This window comes from Antrostomus carolinensis, unplaced genomic scaffold (genome assembly GCF_000700745.2).
Source record: "Antrostomus carolinensis isolate BGI_N321 unplaced genomic scaffold, ASM70074v2 scaffold9689, whole genome shotgun sequence".
Taxonomy (NCBI): Eukaryota; Metazoa; Chordata; class Aves; order Caprimulgiformes; family Caprimulgidae; genus Antrostomus; species Antrostomus carolinensis.
Genome location: NW_010340644.1, coordinates 10,526 through 24,924, shown reverse-complemented (window position 1 = coordinate 24,924; position 14,399 = coordinate 10,526). Strand labels below are relative to the sequence as shown.

The window sequence follows — 14,399 nt, the reverse complement described above, 5'->3', positions numbered from 1 at the left end:
TTCTCACTCTAGCAAATAATTTCTTAGACTTGTATTTTTGTAAATCCACTGTGTGAAAAGGCCAAAATAGTGTAGATTACTGTAAGGATTTGCAACGTAGAATTTAGAATAGGAATGTCTTTATGCTAGCCCTCAGTGTTAATGAGAATGATATTACTTGCTTTCCTTAAAAACATGGGCCAGCAACTTCCAGATTAAAACACCCATCAACAGCCTCATATATACAATATTCCAGAAACCTGAATCAATCACTTAGAGGGTTTACAAGACTGTTTTAATCTGTCTCAGATTGAAAAAAGTAATGGGGCTAAATTTGGTTAAATTGAAACCAACCTCAAAATGAAACTGCATTGTTGAGTATCTGGCTCAGATAGGAGTAATTAGTAAATCTACTTTTTAAAGGAAAGCAAGAGTACTGCTTCGACTGACCTAACTGGTGGGAATTTTCTGCTGCTAAAAATCTTTGTTTTCTTCCTATAGGGAAATCTGTGAACTTCGAAATCTTTTCCTTTCTCTGTCCCATAAATTTCATGACCCGTTTTTAAAAGGAACATAAATTTCTTTTCTGAACAAGGGCCACTAGATGGCAGAAAATACTTGTGTATTCCTTTCTTGTAGGCTTTCCCAGACTAGACTAGCACTTTCATATATTCCAAGCAACTCAAACACCAGTTTTATACTACGAAGTAACTTGATACCTAAAAGTAAGAAAGCAGATCTTTTCTTTTAAATCTGTGAGTCCAAATAGGACTACCCGTGTGTGTAAAAGTGCTCAAGTGTAAAGGCCTGATCCACTCTTTTAGAAATTGGTAGAAAGATTCCCACAGATCTCAATTAACTTTTCACTGAATCCTAAGCATCTTCAAGACAAAAACAACATTTTATGTACCATCTGTCATTGTAAATTCTTCTAAATAAGAATGGTGTCTTCTTAAAAGGACTTGTTGTATTATCTGCTTTTTCTGTCATCTACTATATACTGGAACAGTATATAAGAAAATTTGGGGCTTCAATGATGTGGTCATTAAGTGTGTAGAACAAGCCAAATAAGTTGTGATTATGAATTACATTTGTTACTGGAAAGTTATTACTAAGAATAAAAATTATGTGTTCTACCAACGAAGAAAAAAAATAAGGAAAGGAAATTGTTCTCACAGTGCGAGCTAGTATGTAAGACTAAAGCATTTGAGACTTATGAACCTTTACTTTACTAAATGAATGTTTGGTAACACACCTTTTTTTTTTTTCTGGAGGGAAAATACCCATTGACCATAAATGAAGAGCTGATAGGGAGAATTCCAAATTCCCCAGAAGCAAGGAACTGCCTTGTTCTTACAGCTGTTGAGAGATAATAGGATAACAATAGTCCCATTCTTTCTCTCCCACTAGAAGAGAATCTTGAGGGCTGAGACAAACAAGGTGAGAAAGGCTGGGTTACTGAATTGTTTAAAGTATTCATTTTTGAACATTTAAGGCTCAGCTCATACAACACTGATATTTTGGGAATCTATTCGCTGATATACTGAATCTTAGTACTTTTTACAAGCGAACAGCACCTTTTATCTGCTGCATATATGTTGGAAGACTTTGAAATACATAAACCTGCAAGGTGAATTTGTATTGCAGTAGCTACTAAGACAAGAGGGTTGTTTGTATAAGCTTAGGGATATAGCTATAAGATAACAAGATAGTAAATCCCTCTTAATAACAATAGCTAAAATCTCAAAGTTAGTGAAACCTTTCTAATACATTGCAATAACACTATTTTAAATCAGTAGTAATTCCGGCCTGTTCACAGGGGGAAAATATGTTGTAATAAATCCAGCCTGTAAAATTAAATGATAATGGCTGAAAAGATAACTCAGAGCAGTTGCAAAGACCCAACATTTGTCATTTTGCAATAATTCCCCTGGTATCTTCTTCCAGGAATGGGGAAAAAAAAAATCACCTTGCTGCTTTATTTTGCTATGGTAAGTAGAAAAGATAGATAGAGTAAAAAGAAATAGAAGGTAGAGAGAATGAAGGACAAAGACCTTTCCCTAATGTTTATTCTTCAAAGGAATCTAGATGAATCTGAACCCAGATAAATCATATGCTGTCTACATTGATTGGAATAAACAAACTGGTAAAAGAAAACACCAACACTGTGAGATTAAGGAAGAAAAAGTGAAAAATTCAGAGGTTGTAAACTGAATTTACCAGACAATTATAGAAAGATATCCTAAAAATGGTACCTGGACTGCATTTGTTCTTCACTTCTGGAACAAATATCTGACCATTTTGTTGGGCCCACTTTGGGATACACTGCTGTACTTTGCATGAACAATTATTGGTTCTTGGGAGAGAATCCTTTCACAAAACTGCGTGAGCTAGAATTCACCTTTTTTAATTAAAGAGTCTCATAGGTGGGAGCCTTTTGAACTCACCAATTAGAGATTAAATATTGCCTTCTAATTTTGCCTAGTTTAGTACCGTAATACATAAATAGCAACAGCCCCAGGGTTTAAAGAGATTGCATATAAACTCTCTGTTCTGAAATCTTTAAACACTGTTTACAATTTCCAAGTTAGGAAAAAAAAAAAAAAAAAAAAAAAAAAAAAGAAGCCTCAAGCTCAGGTGGGATACAGTTTTATGAAGCAGAAACTTTATGGATGCCGTAGCCTAAGAAAGTTTTATCAAGAAGATGCATAAGATTCAGGTCTGAAATCAATAAAAAGAAGAAAATCAGAGTGGATTGATATATATGCAATTTAAGGACCTGCAATTGCCAATAATCAGCGTATGTTATCCTATGTGGAAAGGTGGGGGCTAAGTGAGGAATGTTAAGAAGAACATAATCTTCTCACCACTTAAGTATCCAGAAAGGTCTATGTTACATTGAGAACTCTCTTCTTGGTTGAAATACCTTTCTACCTGCAAGCCCCTTAAAACTGTAAATGTTGTATTTGGTCATCATTTTTTTGGCACTAGGATCTAGTATGTAGAGTGTTTGGCTGGACTGCAGGAGAACTGAGTTCTGTTCCCAAATCTGTGCTTTCTCATTTGGGCTAAACACTTCAACTTTCCAAGCTTCTGTTCCTCCTCACACAAACGAACAATCATTCACTTCTTTGTTTTCCTTGCAAAGGAAAAACTGCTTTTAGTGCTCCTGTACTTGGCCAAGTGAGGCAGTTTCTTGGGCAGTGATTTCAGTCCTACACAATGCAAGATCTGACGTTTTGAAAAGAGTAGGGCAATGGGAAAATTTGTTGTATGTGCAACCTCTAGCTTCTGCTTATTTTTATGTGATAAAGCTCCACCCAAGATGTGAGCCTGGTGCATAAAAACACAGAGGCAGTGTGCACTGAAGATTTCATGTGATAGGCAAAGGGTAGAAGAAAGGAAGTATAATATTTCTATTTTATACATGGGAACTGAGGCACAGAGATACTACACTTTGCTTGAAGTTATACAGGAAGTTTGTGGCAGAGCCAAGAACTGAACTGAGATCAGTCCTAACCGCAAGTCTGGCCTTCCTCTAAGTGCTGTTGGCTTTGTCTTGCTGGTCATGTGAGCTGAATAGGCTCCCTCAGTATTGCTCACAGTGCTCTCTATCTCTTGTGTTCCCTGTGTGAGGGAGTTTTTCTTCAGAAACCTGGGAGCAAAACCTACAAATGACAGGTAACAGGGACATCTGTGAAAAACACTGCATTTTAATGAATATAATGAGATCAAAATTTAAGCATAACTTCTTATTGAAATTATGGAGAATTCCATCTAAAACTTTATTACATGATCTGGCCTTTCTATTTTTAACCTATCATAAACAGATTATATGGCAGTCTTTGAAATTATCAAAATTGTCATATCCATTCCTATTAGAAAATGGTCTCCATAAGATCTGTAAAAGCCAGTAGGCAATTACTTATGTAATGCATGTGGATTAAAAGTCAGTGATTGTGCTGATATCCTTGGCTTCAGTCCAGAATTAATGAGCAATAATGGGACAGACCATAATTAAGTGTCATCTGAAGCTTTTATTTTTTTGTGTGTCATGGAGTACCCTTTGGTAAGTGTCGCTGTTTTGCCATCAGAAGAAAAGACTTTAAAATACTTCTTGGTTTCTTTTGGGATACTTAAAACAGCACCAGCACCAGTTCATTCCTACACCCCTGCCAACACTGAGCCTGCAAGTCGCCCTCCCTGGGTCACAGATGACGCCTTTTCCCAGAAATTTGCACCCGGAAAAACCACCACCACTGTCACAAAGCACATCCTACCGAGAGGTGCTCCAGTGCCATCTCCTGCCTCAACTCCTGCTTACCCATCTCCAGTTTCAACTTCTTCCCTGGCTCCTGCAGTAGCCCGAGGAGCAGTTCAGAGGGCCGAGCGTTTTCCAGCCAGCAGCCGAACTCCTCTCTGTGGGCACTGTAACAGCATAATTCGGTAAGGTCATGAGGTTTTGAAGAGGGATGAAGCAGAAAAAAAAATATCAGAGAGAATGGTTGTTGTACACTAATATACAGTACCAGAGCCTAAGACTCAGTTAAATTACCCAGCAGGGATGCCTGTTGCCTGCTTCATTAATTTAACATTTCCAGAGCTCATTTTGCTGTTGTGTGGTTCACTTTTTATCACTGCAGAGTTATACATGCTAATTGTTTCTTTCTTGGATGCTATGGCAAACCACTGTTTTTTAAACAAATTTCTGGTCCTAAGGTACCCCTCTAAGGAGGTATGTACAACTTCATTGGGGGCGTGGGGGGGAGGATTATGGAGGGAAAAGAAACAAGATATCATTTTGGAACAGCAGCCAGATGTAATTGTGGCTTTTGTGTCTGGAGAAAGATAATGCCTGCGCTCTGTTACCAGTGATTCATAGCATGCCTCTCCCTTCTCCTCTCCCAATTCATTCTGCTGGACCCGTGCCCATTGGTACCCTGTGGACTGCTAACCAACCTTAAGTAATCGATGCTTAATGACAGTCTCCCTCACTAAAAGGGGCTAGTTTGGTGATGTGGAATTGCTGATTATTATCCCTTATATATTCTGAAATGGAAAGACTCCAGTAATAATCAATATATCTAATTACAATCAGGAGTAAATCACCAAAACAAATTTAATGTGTCTTCCATGTATTCAAACAGAAATCATCTGATAGTCTGACATTTCCAGAACATGCCACACGAGGTGCTCTCTCAGATGAAAAGAAGGCAGGGGACTTTAGGAGCTATTGTGATGTGTGGGTGTATAGGTTTGGAAATTTGCCTACTTTTTCATGCTTTCAAATAGTAGCATTATCTTCTGTGTTACAGTCCTTGGCCATGTCCTGTTGTCTTTGCAGCTTTTTACAAAGACCACTTATAGCTATGCAGATATGAAAACAATTGATTTTTTCAGCAGTTGTCTGTAAATCAATGTATATGACCAAAAAATACTGAAATATTTTAACCAATTGGCAAATTGGTTCAGTAACGATCTTGAAAAAGACCTTTTCTGTTCAGGCTTCTGGATCTTTTTTTAATATGCACTTTCATGATTCAAGTAGAATGCTTGTTATACGTGTATGTGGTGTCTAACAAAGGGGGTTTGTAATCAGGGTCATTCAATCTTTCTGCAATACGAATAAGATAATTACAATTGTTTACAGGGGTCCTTTCCTGGTAGCCATGGGTCGCTCTTGGCACCCAGAAGAATTCAATTGTGCTTACTGCAAGACATCCTTGGCTGATATGTGCTTTGTGGAAGAGCAGAATAGTGTGTATTGTGAGCGCTGCTATGAACAGTTCTTTGCACCAACCTGTGCCAGATGCCACACTAAGATCATGGGGGTAAGAAAACAAGCTTAACCCTTTCTCCAACTGTGTGCTTCACTGAAATAGTGAAATGGCTTAGACTGTAAGCAATTAATATAGATATTTAATTATTTCTCCCTTTTTAATAATAATTTCCTAGCCTGTTGATTATTTCAGAATGAGAAACATATTATTTTATAATAATTTTTATCTATCCAAAATCTTGGATATTTCTGTACCTTATTCAGCTCATAGACAGAATATGTAATCTAATTATCATCTCACTGTGTGTAAAGTAAGTAACACTTTCTAAATAGTTCTTTGCTATCCAGTACACACTGTGTTACTTTTATCTATCTCTCCCTTGTAATTATAGTAAGAGACCTAAACTTGGGGATTTTTTTCTTATACGGTACTTAGTCTAAATTTCAATGGAGAAGTCATCAATCTTTGGAAAAGGCCCTTTGCTCTTGCTGCACCTCACTGGTAGCTAGCAACACAGCTGCCAAGAGGAATTCTGCTGACTTCTTATAATTAAGAAAATACAGAATAAATACAAAGATCTGAATTCCAGAAAGGCAAAAAATAGATGCTTCTTTTGTCTTAATGTACTCATGCTTAGGTACAAGAAAATTTGCTCTACATACACCTTAGATGGTGATGAGGTTGGAATACTATAAGATAATTTTAGCTGTGTATCTATGCATGCAGTTATAGTGAATAGATGACGTGATTCTCTTAAATAGGGAAGCAAGGAGTACCACACCTTTTTCACTGATAGCTGTCCCCTTTTAACATCTAAATGTTGGCATTGACAGACTAGGTGCTTTTCTCTGCAATTGCCAGTTAGGGATGGCAGCATCAGACATTTATGGTGAAGCTCTGACTACAACCAAGTCTTGTTTGCTATCGTGGCAGTAGGATTAATTTTACAGCAGAGTACTGACTTAACTTACCTAATTAATGCTGGCACAAATCAGTTCCCCATTATGGATTTTCATCAGGAAAATAGCAAAGATGCCAGCTGCCTCTATTTATATTAATAAGATTTCTCAATCTGTTTTTTGCTTCTTAGCTCAGTGAGGTTCATAAATGGATCTAAACCTATTTATCAGTGATAGACGTTTTGCAAATAGTAACAGAAGTTAATGAATCTCAAATGGTGAAATATATCTAATAAGATATATAGGAAATATAAATTAGACTATTTTGTCTATTCACTGGATTGAAGGCATGGAAGAGGACTTCAATCCCTTTTGCCATAGTCAATGGAGATTAAAAATAATCTTTAAAAGAGAATCAGAATCTACATATATAATTGGAAGGAACATAAAGTAGGATCTAGATTCTCAGCTGGTGTAAATCAATCCTGTTTCACTGATGTTAACAAATTTAAATTAATTTACACCAGTTAACACAGCTGGCCTTTTCAAATCTGGACTGTTTGACAGAAATACACTGTGGAACATTGTCTTGGGCACAAGTAAGATTGACAAATTATCAGGTAACCATGAAGCAGAGCTCAATACAGCAGCTTTTGGACTTGGAGGACTTCTGTATAACAAGATAAGAATGAAGCAGTAATAGAGATTGCTCCATACTGGGTAGAAGAAAGAAACTGATTAAATCTGGATACTCAGTTCAAGAGAACATCAGTTGCACAGACTTTGTTTTTTGTGATGAATACGTGGCCTAGGAACAGACATGCAGACTCATTTTCACTAATCACATAAGTTAAAATCTAAGAAACTTTTTTTTTTCCTCAGATTTTCACATTAGTTTGTGAAGTGTTCTTGTGAGAAGCTTTAATAAGTTAGTGCATAACCTAAGTTGCTTTGAAACATCAGACTGAAATCATTTATACTCTGCATGCATTTCTTGGTCTTAGAGACAAACTTACTCTTTAAAATTTAACAAATCAGAGTCTTGCATTGAAGAGTTCATACTAGTCGTGTCAAAACAAAGGAGAAAATCAGAATCTTTGTGCAGAATCTCTCCTGCAACAGCGACTGGGCATGTTGATACAAACAGCTGGCTGAACTATGTTATTTCATTTTGGCAAATACATTGTTCTAGAGAGTTTGCAGTCCTATTTCCTCTTTCTTTACAAAGAAGCCCAATTTCTGTCATACTTCTTTCTTTTGTGGAGAGGAATTAGCTGATACAGAAAGGAAAAATTTAGAGCATCTCTGCCTTGTATTTTTATCCAGTAGGTAGTTGCAGGGCATGTTTTTCTGTTGGAGATTTTTGTTTGTTTTACAGGAAGTGATGCATGCCCTAAGACAGACTTGGCACACAAGTTGCTTTGTCTGTGCTGCTTGTAAGAAGCCGTTTGGGAATAGCCTCTTTCACATGGAGGATGGGGAACCTTACTGTGAGAAAGGTATGGCAAAATGCACAGTTCTGCTTAGTAATCATGTGCTTCATGCTGTATGGAAGCAACACAAGAATAAAGCAGTTGATGAACAAAATAAAATCAATTACCCATCCAGCACGGGTTTTGTTTCCTGTCTCTGCATATACAAGTGTTTCACTCTCCATAGTTTTTTCCACTTTATATGATGCACTGGCAGAGTGGTTTTCTTTTGTCTCTATGTCCCAGAACACATTACTTTTCTCTCCCTTATTTATTATGATACTTACCTTCCATTTCTCTCCCTAATTTTTTTTCCCTGTCCCACTTTCTTCCCTGGTAGATTCTGCTCACTAGAAATCTACACATTATGGGGTGAAAAATTCTTCTTTTAGGGTTCTGGTAGCACTTCTATACCATATGTATAGGTTGTTGCTCACATTCTCTCCACTAAGTTGTTTGAATTATGATCTCTGTTACTGCTACCTCATCCTAAAACTATCAACCAACATATATGAAAAGATAGCTCTGCTCAGATGTGCAACACATGGTAGTGCAGATTTTGTTTTCTGTGTGCTGCAACAAATTAACTGCTTCTTGCTAACTAAGAAAAGAAAAGGCCAGGTTTTCCCAAACTATGGAAAGGGTATTATGGTTTAATAAATAGTGCTTGCCGTGCAAATGAGTTGCCTGACATGGTCAGGAAGCAGGTTAAGGTTTAAGTGGTATTCCCTCTGGAAGCATCGCCTTGTCCATTTAATGAACTTCTGGCCTACTTCTCTCTGGAGATTCCTTCCTTGTGGTTGTGCAAATCAAATTTTACAAATCAGAGTAACTCTTAATGCAAAATGAAAACAATATAGCCTGACTGACTAGGCACCTACCCTTTAAAATTGGAGGTTTTGCCATAACCTCTAATGACTCTCATGAATTCCATATTAGAATTTCTGATAATCTTTTTCAATGTCAAGTCTTTCCAAATTGCACTTGATATTCAAAGTAAAGATGTATTAACCAGCCAGTATGGGGTTTCTAGCCAGAGAGAACATAAGTCCAGTCATGGAAACTTAAACTATGCTTCTGTACCACCCCTAAGGTAACTGGCCATTAAATTGTGTTTTGTATGACCATATTTGTCCTTATTAATAGCTTCCACATACATTAAAGCCAATTTAAAAATAATGTGCAAAACATCAAATTTCATTAATTTTTTTGTTTGTTTTCTGTTTGCGGTGACAGCTGTCATGCTGATGTGGGGTTTTGCATTGAGCTTGTATTTAAATAAAGAAGCAAATTTCAGTGTGAGTGTTTCAGTGAATGTAGTAGGAAACTAAGCAAAAACAATCCAAAAATTCATTCTCTGGAGACTTTTCTATTTCTCTTTGATTTAATACAATTATGGTAAGAGTTTGTTCTAAATTTTCTTTTTGTTTTATTTTAGATTATATTGCTTTGTTCAGCACAAAATGCCATGGCTGTGATTTTCCTGTTGAAGCTGGAGATAAATTCATTGAAGCTCTTGGACACACTTGGCATGATACCTGCTTCATTTGTGCTGTAGGTTCTATACCAAATACTATCTAATTTCTTTATACTCATAAATTGTGAAGTAACATTAGAAGACCTTTTTCAGGAATGACTAACATATGCCTAAGGATGCAGAGGGAGTGAATTTCATTTTTAACTTGCAGATGGGGAAGGATGGGAATAATTTCTCTTCTGCTCCGTAAACTTTTACTAGAATTATTAAATTTGACCATCACAAGTGAGTGCTTTCTAATCAAACATCCAGTTTTAGAGAGTACCTACAGTAATACATACTCCTATTGCTGTTATTCTTTCCAATGTTTACCAAATAAAGATAAAGCAGGATTTAAAATAAATTAACACCATACTGAACAGTATAGCCATACTCTTACTTACAAAGCAGTGCAGTTTGTATTTCCATGCAGAATAACTGTTGAAACTTGCAAAAATGAGTCTGTTTAGAGAGAGTGAATAGTAATTAGCATAGAAGTTTGTCAAACTTGCCAATCTGTGGCATGCATACAGCTATATAGTGTCATCATATTCCCACATTCTGCACACAAAGTAGTAAAATCCATATGATAAAGAGTATTTTTCATATGGTTCTAATACAGCTGTGCTGCTCTACAACATATTATTCCTAGAGTAATAATATCTAGAACCTCTAATTAGCTAAAAAAAGTACGTTTGCCACACCAGAAATGACAGTGACAATTTCTAATGTTTGTTGAACTCTAAAATTAGGTTGAAGAGTAGAAAGTATAGAAATGTTAAACTAGATACTGGTCTTTCGAGGGTACATGGAAGTGAGTGACACAAGTGTCCTGTGAAAATTTAAGTCTTCTTGAAATTCTAACAGAGAAAGGAATACTAAGACAGCAAGTTTCTTTCACAAACTATCAGCTATTAGTCACTTATAAAAGACACTTTGAATATTTCATTTTCTTCTGCACTTGTTAATTTAACTGCATTCTTATATACTTACTTAAATTAGCAACCCATTTTTCTGTGGAAGTCACAGTTTTATTAATGCAGTTCTCACAGCATTTTTCGTTAGAGGCTAACTATTTCTTTCAGTGGGTTAAGTCAAATGCAAATAAACACAACTCTTAATTTCTAATATGCTATCTTAATATCCTTTCCTGCAGTTTTCCTTCCACTTGCAGTAGCACATCACTGATGTTATTCACTGGTCTTAAGCCTGCCATAAGCATTAGGAACAATGTTTATTCCTATTCGTAGATTCTGATGTGTTGACTTCTTTAAGTGGTTCTAGTCAACTCTGACCTTGCAAATGGTCTTGCAGTACCCTGTGTAGATATCTGTACAATTCCAGGGCAGTTTAAGCTGATCTAAACCTGGACTGCCCTGCCTTGGCCATGCATTCTCACATGCTTTGTTATGTCAACACCAGCACTTACACAGCCAGGCAGAGAACTCTATGGGTTGAAGAATAACCTGGTAAGAATAAGCAGTTAGGTTTCAGTGATACTGGCTGTCTGAATGACTCACTCTTTGATCACATAAACACCCGTATCAAGACAACGTAATAAGAGAAATGAGTATCTAATGGTACCATGGCAGGATGGTACCCCTGGGACGGTGGCAGCTAACCCCAGAGCTTTTGTAAAATCACACGTTGCAAGGATCAAAATCTAGGTCTTAAAGTCTGAGCTAGGTGCATGTGCTCGACTGTGCTGCTATCATTGGATGGTCTGCACAAGCACTGCTGCGACATGCTGAAGCTGCCTAGGGGATCATGTACCCAGACTTCATTTTAATGGAAACTAGTGAGCTTAGCGGGCAGCAGTGGCAGAAAAGTACAGACAGAAGAGCTGATGCAAACCAGAGCCTAACCTCAACATGGAGCAGGAAAACTACCAAGGCATACACTTTGATCCAGGAAATCAGATGCACTTCTGATAAAGAAATGTGTGAGCAGAAAAGAAATACAGTTGAAATTAATAATCATATCTTTCTCTGTCTCCTTTTTTTTTAATGATTCCTGATTGTATTTTTTATTAATTCTAGGTATGCCATGTGAATTTAGAAGGTCAGCCATTCTACTCCAAGAAGGATAAGCCACTGTGCAAGAAGCATGCCCATGCCATCAATGTTTAAAAGAAGAGTTTGTAGTCAGTAATGCTGAGGAAAAATGGATAACTAACTGGGCAATTATGAAGTTGATAACCATGGCTAGCATTTCTCTTGGTAAAAGCTAAGAAGTTGATACTTCTGAAGTTTAACTTTAACCTGTTTTGTAAATGCAGAACGTGCTTTTGCAAAGTTCATACAAAAACTTACTGAATGAACATGCAAAAACAAATAAACTAGTCCATTATTAGAGCAACAGTTGGGGGAAATATTGAAATTAACTAAAAATTTTAATATAAAAAGTAATGTACAAATGCAGTCAAATGAACTGCCCACAGCAGTTTTACTGCTTAGACCACACACTAGTGTTTAAGAACTGGAAAAGTCCTTTTGTAATTAGTCCTTTTTTTTCATAACAAGAATGAATAAGTGCCACATGTACAATAATCTGTAGAACCAAAGGCCATAGCTTTCAAAGGGAAATAAATAGATTAGGGTTTCCTCTATGAAAAATTACTGCTATTCCATTATGTTGTGGTGCTACCTCATAGCATCAAATATTTTAGATTCAATATTAGGAAACAATCTGTAACTTAGTTGGAAAATAAAGTGGAAAAAGAATTAACTCCTTCCATAACACAGTAAGATTGAGAAAAGCATGCTGGGTCAGCCTTGCTAGTGCACTTGGCTTGTACATGCACAGTAGATTAGCTCACTTTCAAATCATAATGGGAAAGGACAACTGGCTTTCTCCAAATTGCTCTTACATTGACTGGAATAGAGCTGGCTGGAAAGGCTAACTTTTAACTGGAAACCAGTTTTCCTTTCCTCTTGTGGAAAAAAAATAAGTCAAAGTTGCTTTGTTTTCTAATTCCCATTGATATCAGTGGAAGGTAGGACTTTACATCTGGACCTTCACATTGATGACCACAGAAGACACACATCCATCTAGCACAGCTAGGAAGTGGGAGATAGCTTGCAAAAGTTCCCTCCTCTATCCCACATATTTCTATAGTAAATTAACATTGATTAAAAATTCATAAAGCAGCATAACACCACAGGCACATTGTCTTTATTACTTTCGTTAGTTTAAATGTAACACATCCTGAATTGTAGTAGTATTTGCCATTGTAAAACAGTAGATAGGCTCCAACAATTAGGATCACCATACAGTGATCTTTTCCAGTATTTTAAGACCAACTTTCAAGTTGTTACAACAGTTATTTATAATTTTTTTAATTTTTTTTTTTTTTTTTTTTTGCATAAGAGCAATACTTGTAGTACTGATACTACTTTTGACTTTTTAATATCAGGGATTTTTGTATTGGATACAGCACTTCTGTCTAATGGAAAATAGAGTTAAAATTGAAAGTCTGATCACTATTCAAATTTTATCAATTTGTTTAAGTGAGAATTATGATGTGTGTTGACAGTTTGCAGTACTGACAGTTCTGAATTAGTATTTCTGAGGCTGAGGATGCATTCTGTCGGCCACATTCTGGTGCCATCTGCACCCTATTTTACCTTGTGTTTTGAGTAACAAGAAATTACATAGCATTGTCTGCCTTTTCCCTCCTATGATTAATGCCGATTTTAAGAAAATTGGTGTGTCTTTTCAGGGATGAAAAACTATCCAAAGCTTGGGGGAGGAATAAAAGAAATTTAGAGTTCTAATATGAGAGTTAAGTTAGTGGCAGGTAGTCTGCATCTTGGACAAAAACAGCAACCTGCCTGCCTGTGGCAGTGTTGACATGTATGACCTGTATTTATTCAGTAGGTATCTTAGTGCTCACTGATCTTAGCAGTGATCCGATCTGAGTGCTACAGGGTCAGATTTTTGTAGGCATTAATTATTCTAAAACACTAGTACATGACACACAAAGCCTTTTTTTCCTATAGCAAACAAATTTTTCGTTTTCAGCCGGTGCTGGGCTGGTATGAATATGGTTCCATTGATCTGGCTCATAATATTCTCTAGAGGAATAAACTGTAATCATGGAAGTTAAATATTTTTTCACTCATATTCAACTTCATTAAATACCTTTTCCTCACAGTGAGACAATTCTAGATTTCCTTTTATTTTTTGTTGTTCATTCAAGAAAATAGTGTTTATTATTCTCTGTTAATTAAGAGAATTACAATCAGCATATTATACACTAAGACTGCATTGAAGATACTCTTTAGGCAGGTTTTTGTGTTACCCACTGACTGAGACTAGTCTTTTACTGTCAACATCAAAGTAGAGGGTCAGATTCCTTGGGAGGACACAAAATGCTGGGGCTTGTGACGTCTCAGGAGAATTTCATGAAGTCTTTCTCTTCTAGTCTGCTTGTGTGTATATGTGTGTGTCTCCCTCTCCACCTTCCCCCTCAATGACCCTAAAAGCTCCATCTTCACTGGCAATGTGAAGGATAAAGCATTTTGGGAGATGGTCAGAGATGGAGGGCTGCAGCTTAGGCAGGGGTGCGGTCTGTGCAGAGATGGTGGTAGGCAGCACAGCTGGGGCTGTCTGTTCTTCACATTCACAGGGGAGCCCGGATTGCCAGATGAAGTGGCCCAGGTCAGCCTGCGAGTTGCTGGGGTGGACGGGGTTGTGGGAGACAGGGGTCTTGGTGTGGGCAGGGAAAGGGAGGCTTGGATCAGAGAAGGGA

At 37.0% G+C, this 14,399-nt stretch overlaps 1 protein-coding gene across 1 annotated transcript in view; it reads left to right on the top strand.

Annotated features, from left to right (window-relative positions):
• LOC104531363 (LIM domain-binding protein 3) overlaps positions 1 to 12,136 on the top strand; it is a gene marked incomplete at its 5' end in the record, with an annotated part of 56,546 nt that extends 44,410 nt beyond the window's left edge. The window contains 5 exons of the mRNA XM_010176221.2: positions 4,125 to 4,425; positions 5,630 to 5,810; positions 8,037 to 8,157; positions 9,569 to 9,684; positions 11,686 to 12,136. Of these exons, the coding sequence (XP_010174523.1) occupies positions 4,125 to 4,425; positions 5,630 to 5,810; positions 8,037 to 8,157; positions 9,569 to 9,684; positions 11,686 to 11,775 (809 nt within the window). The remainder of the gene's footprint in view (positions 1 to 4,124; positions 4,426 to 5,629; positions 5,811 to 8,036; positions 8,158 to 9,568; positions 9,685 to 11,685) is intronic.
• Positions 12,137 to 14,399: the final 2,263 nt, after the last annotated feature.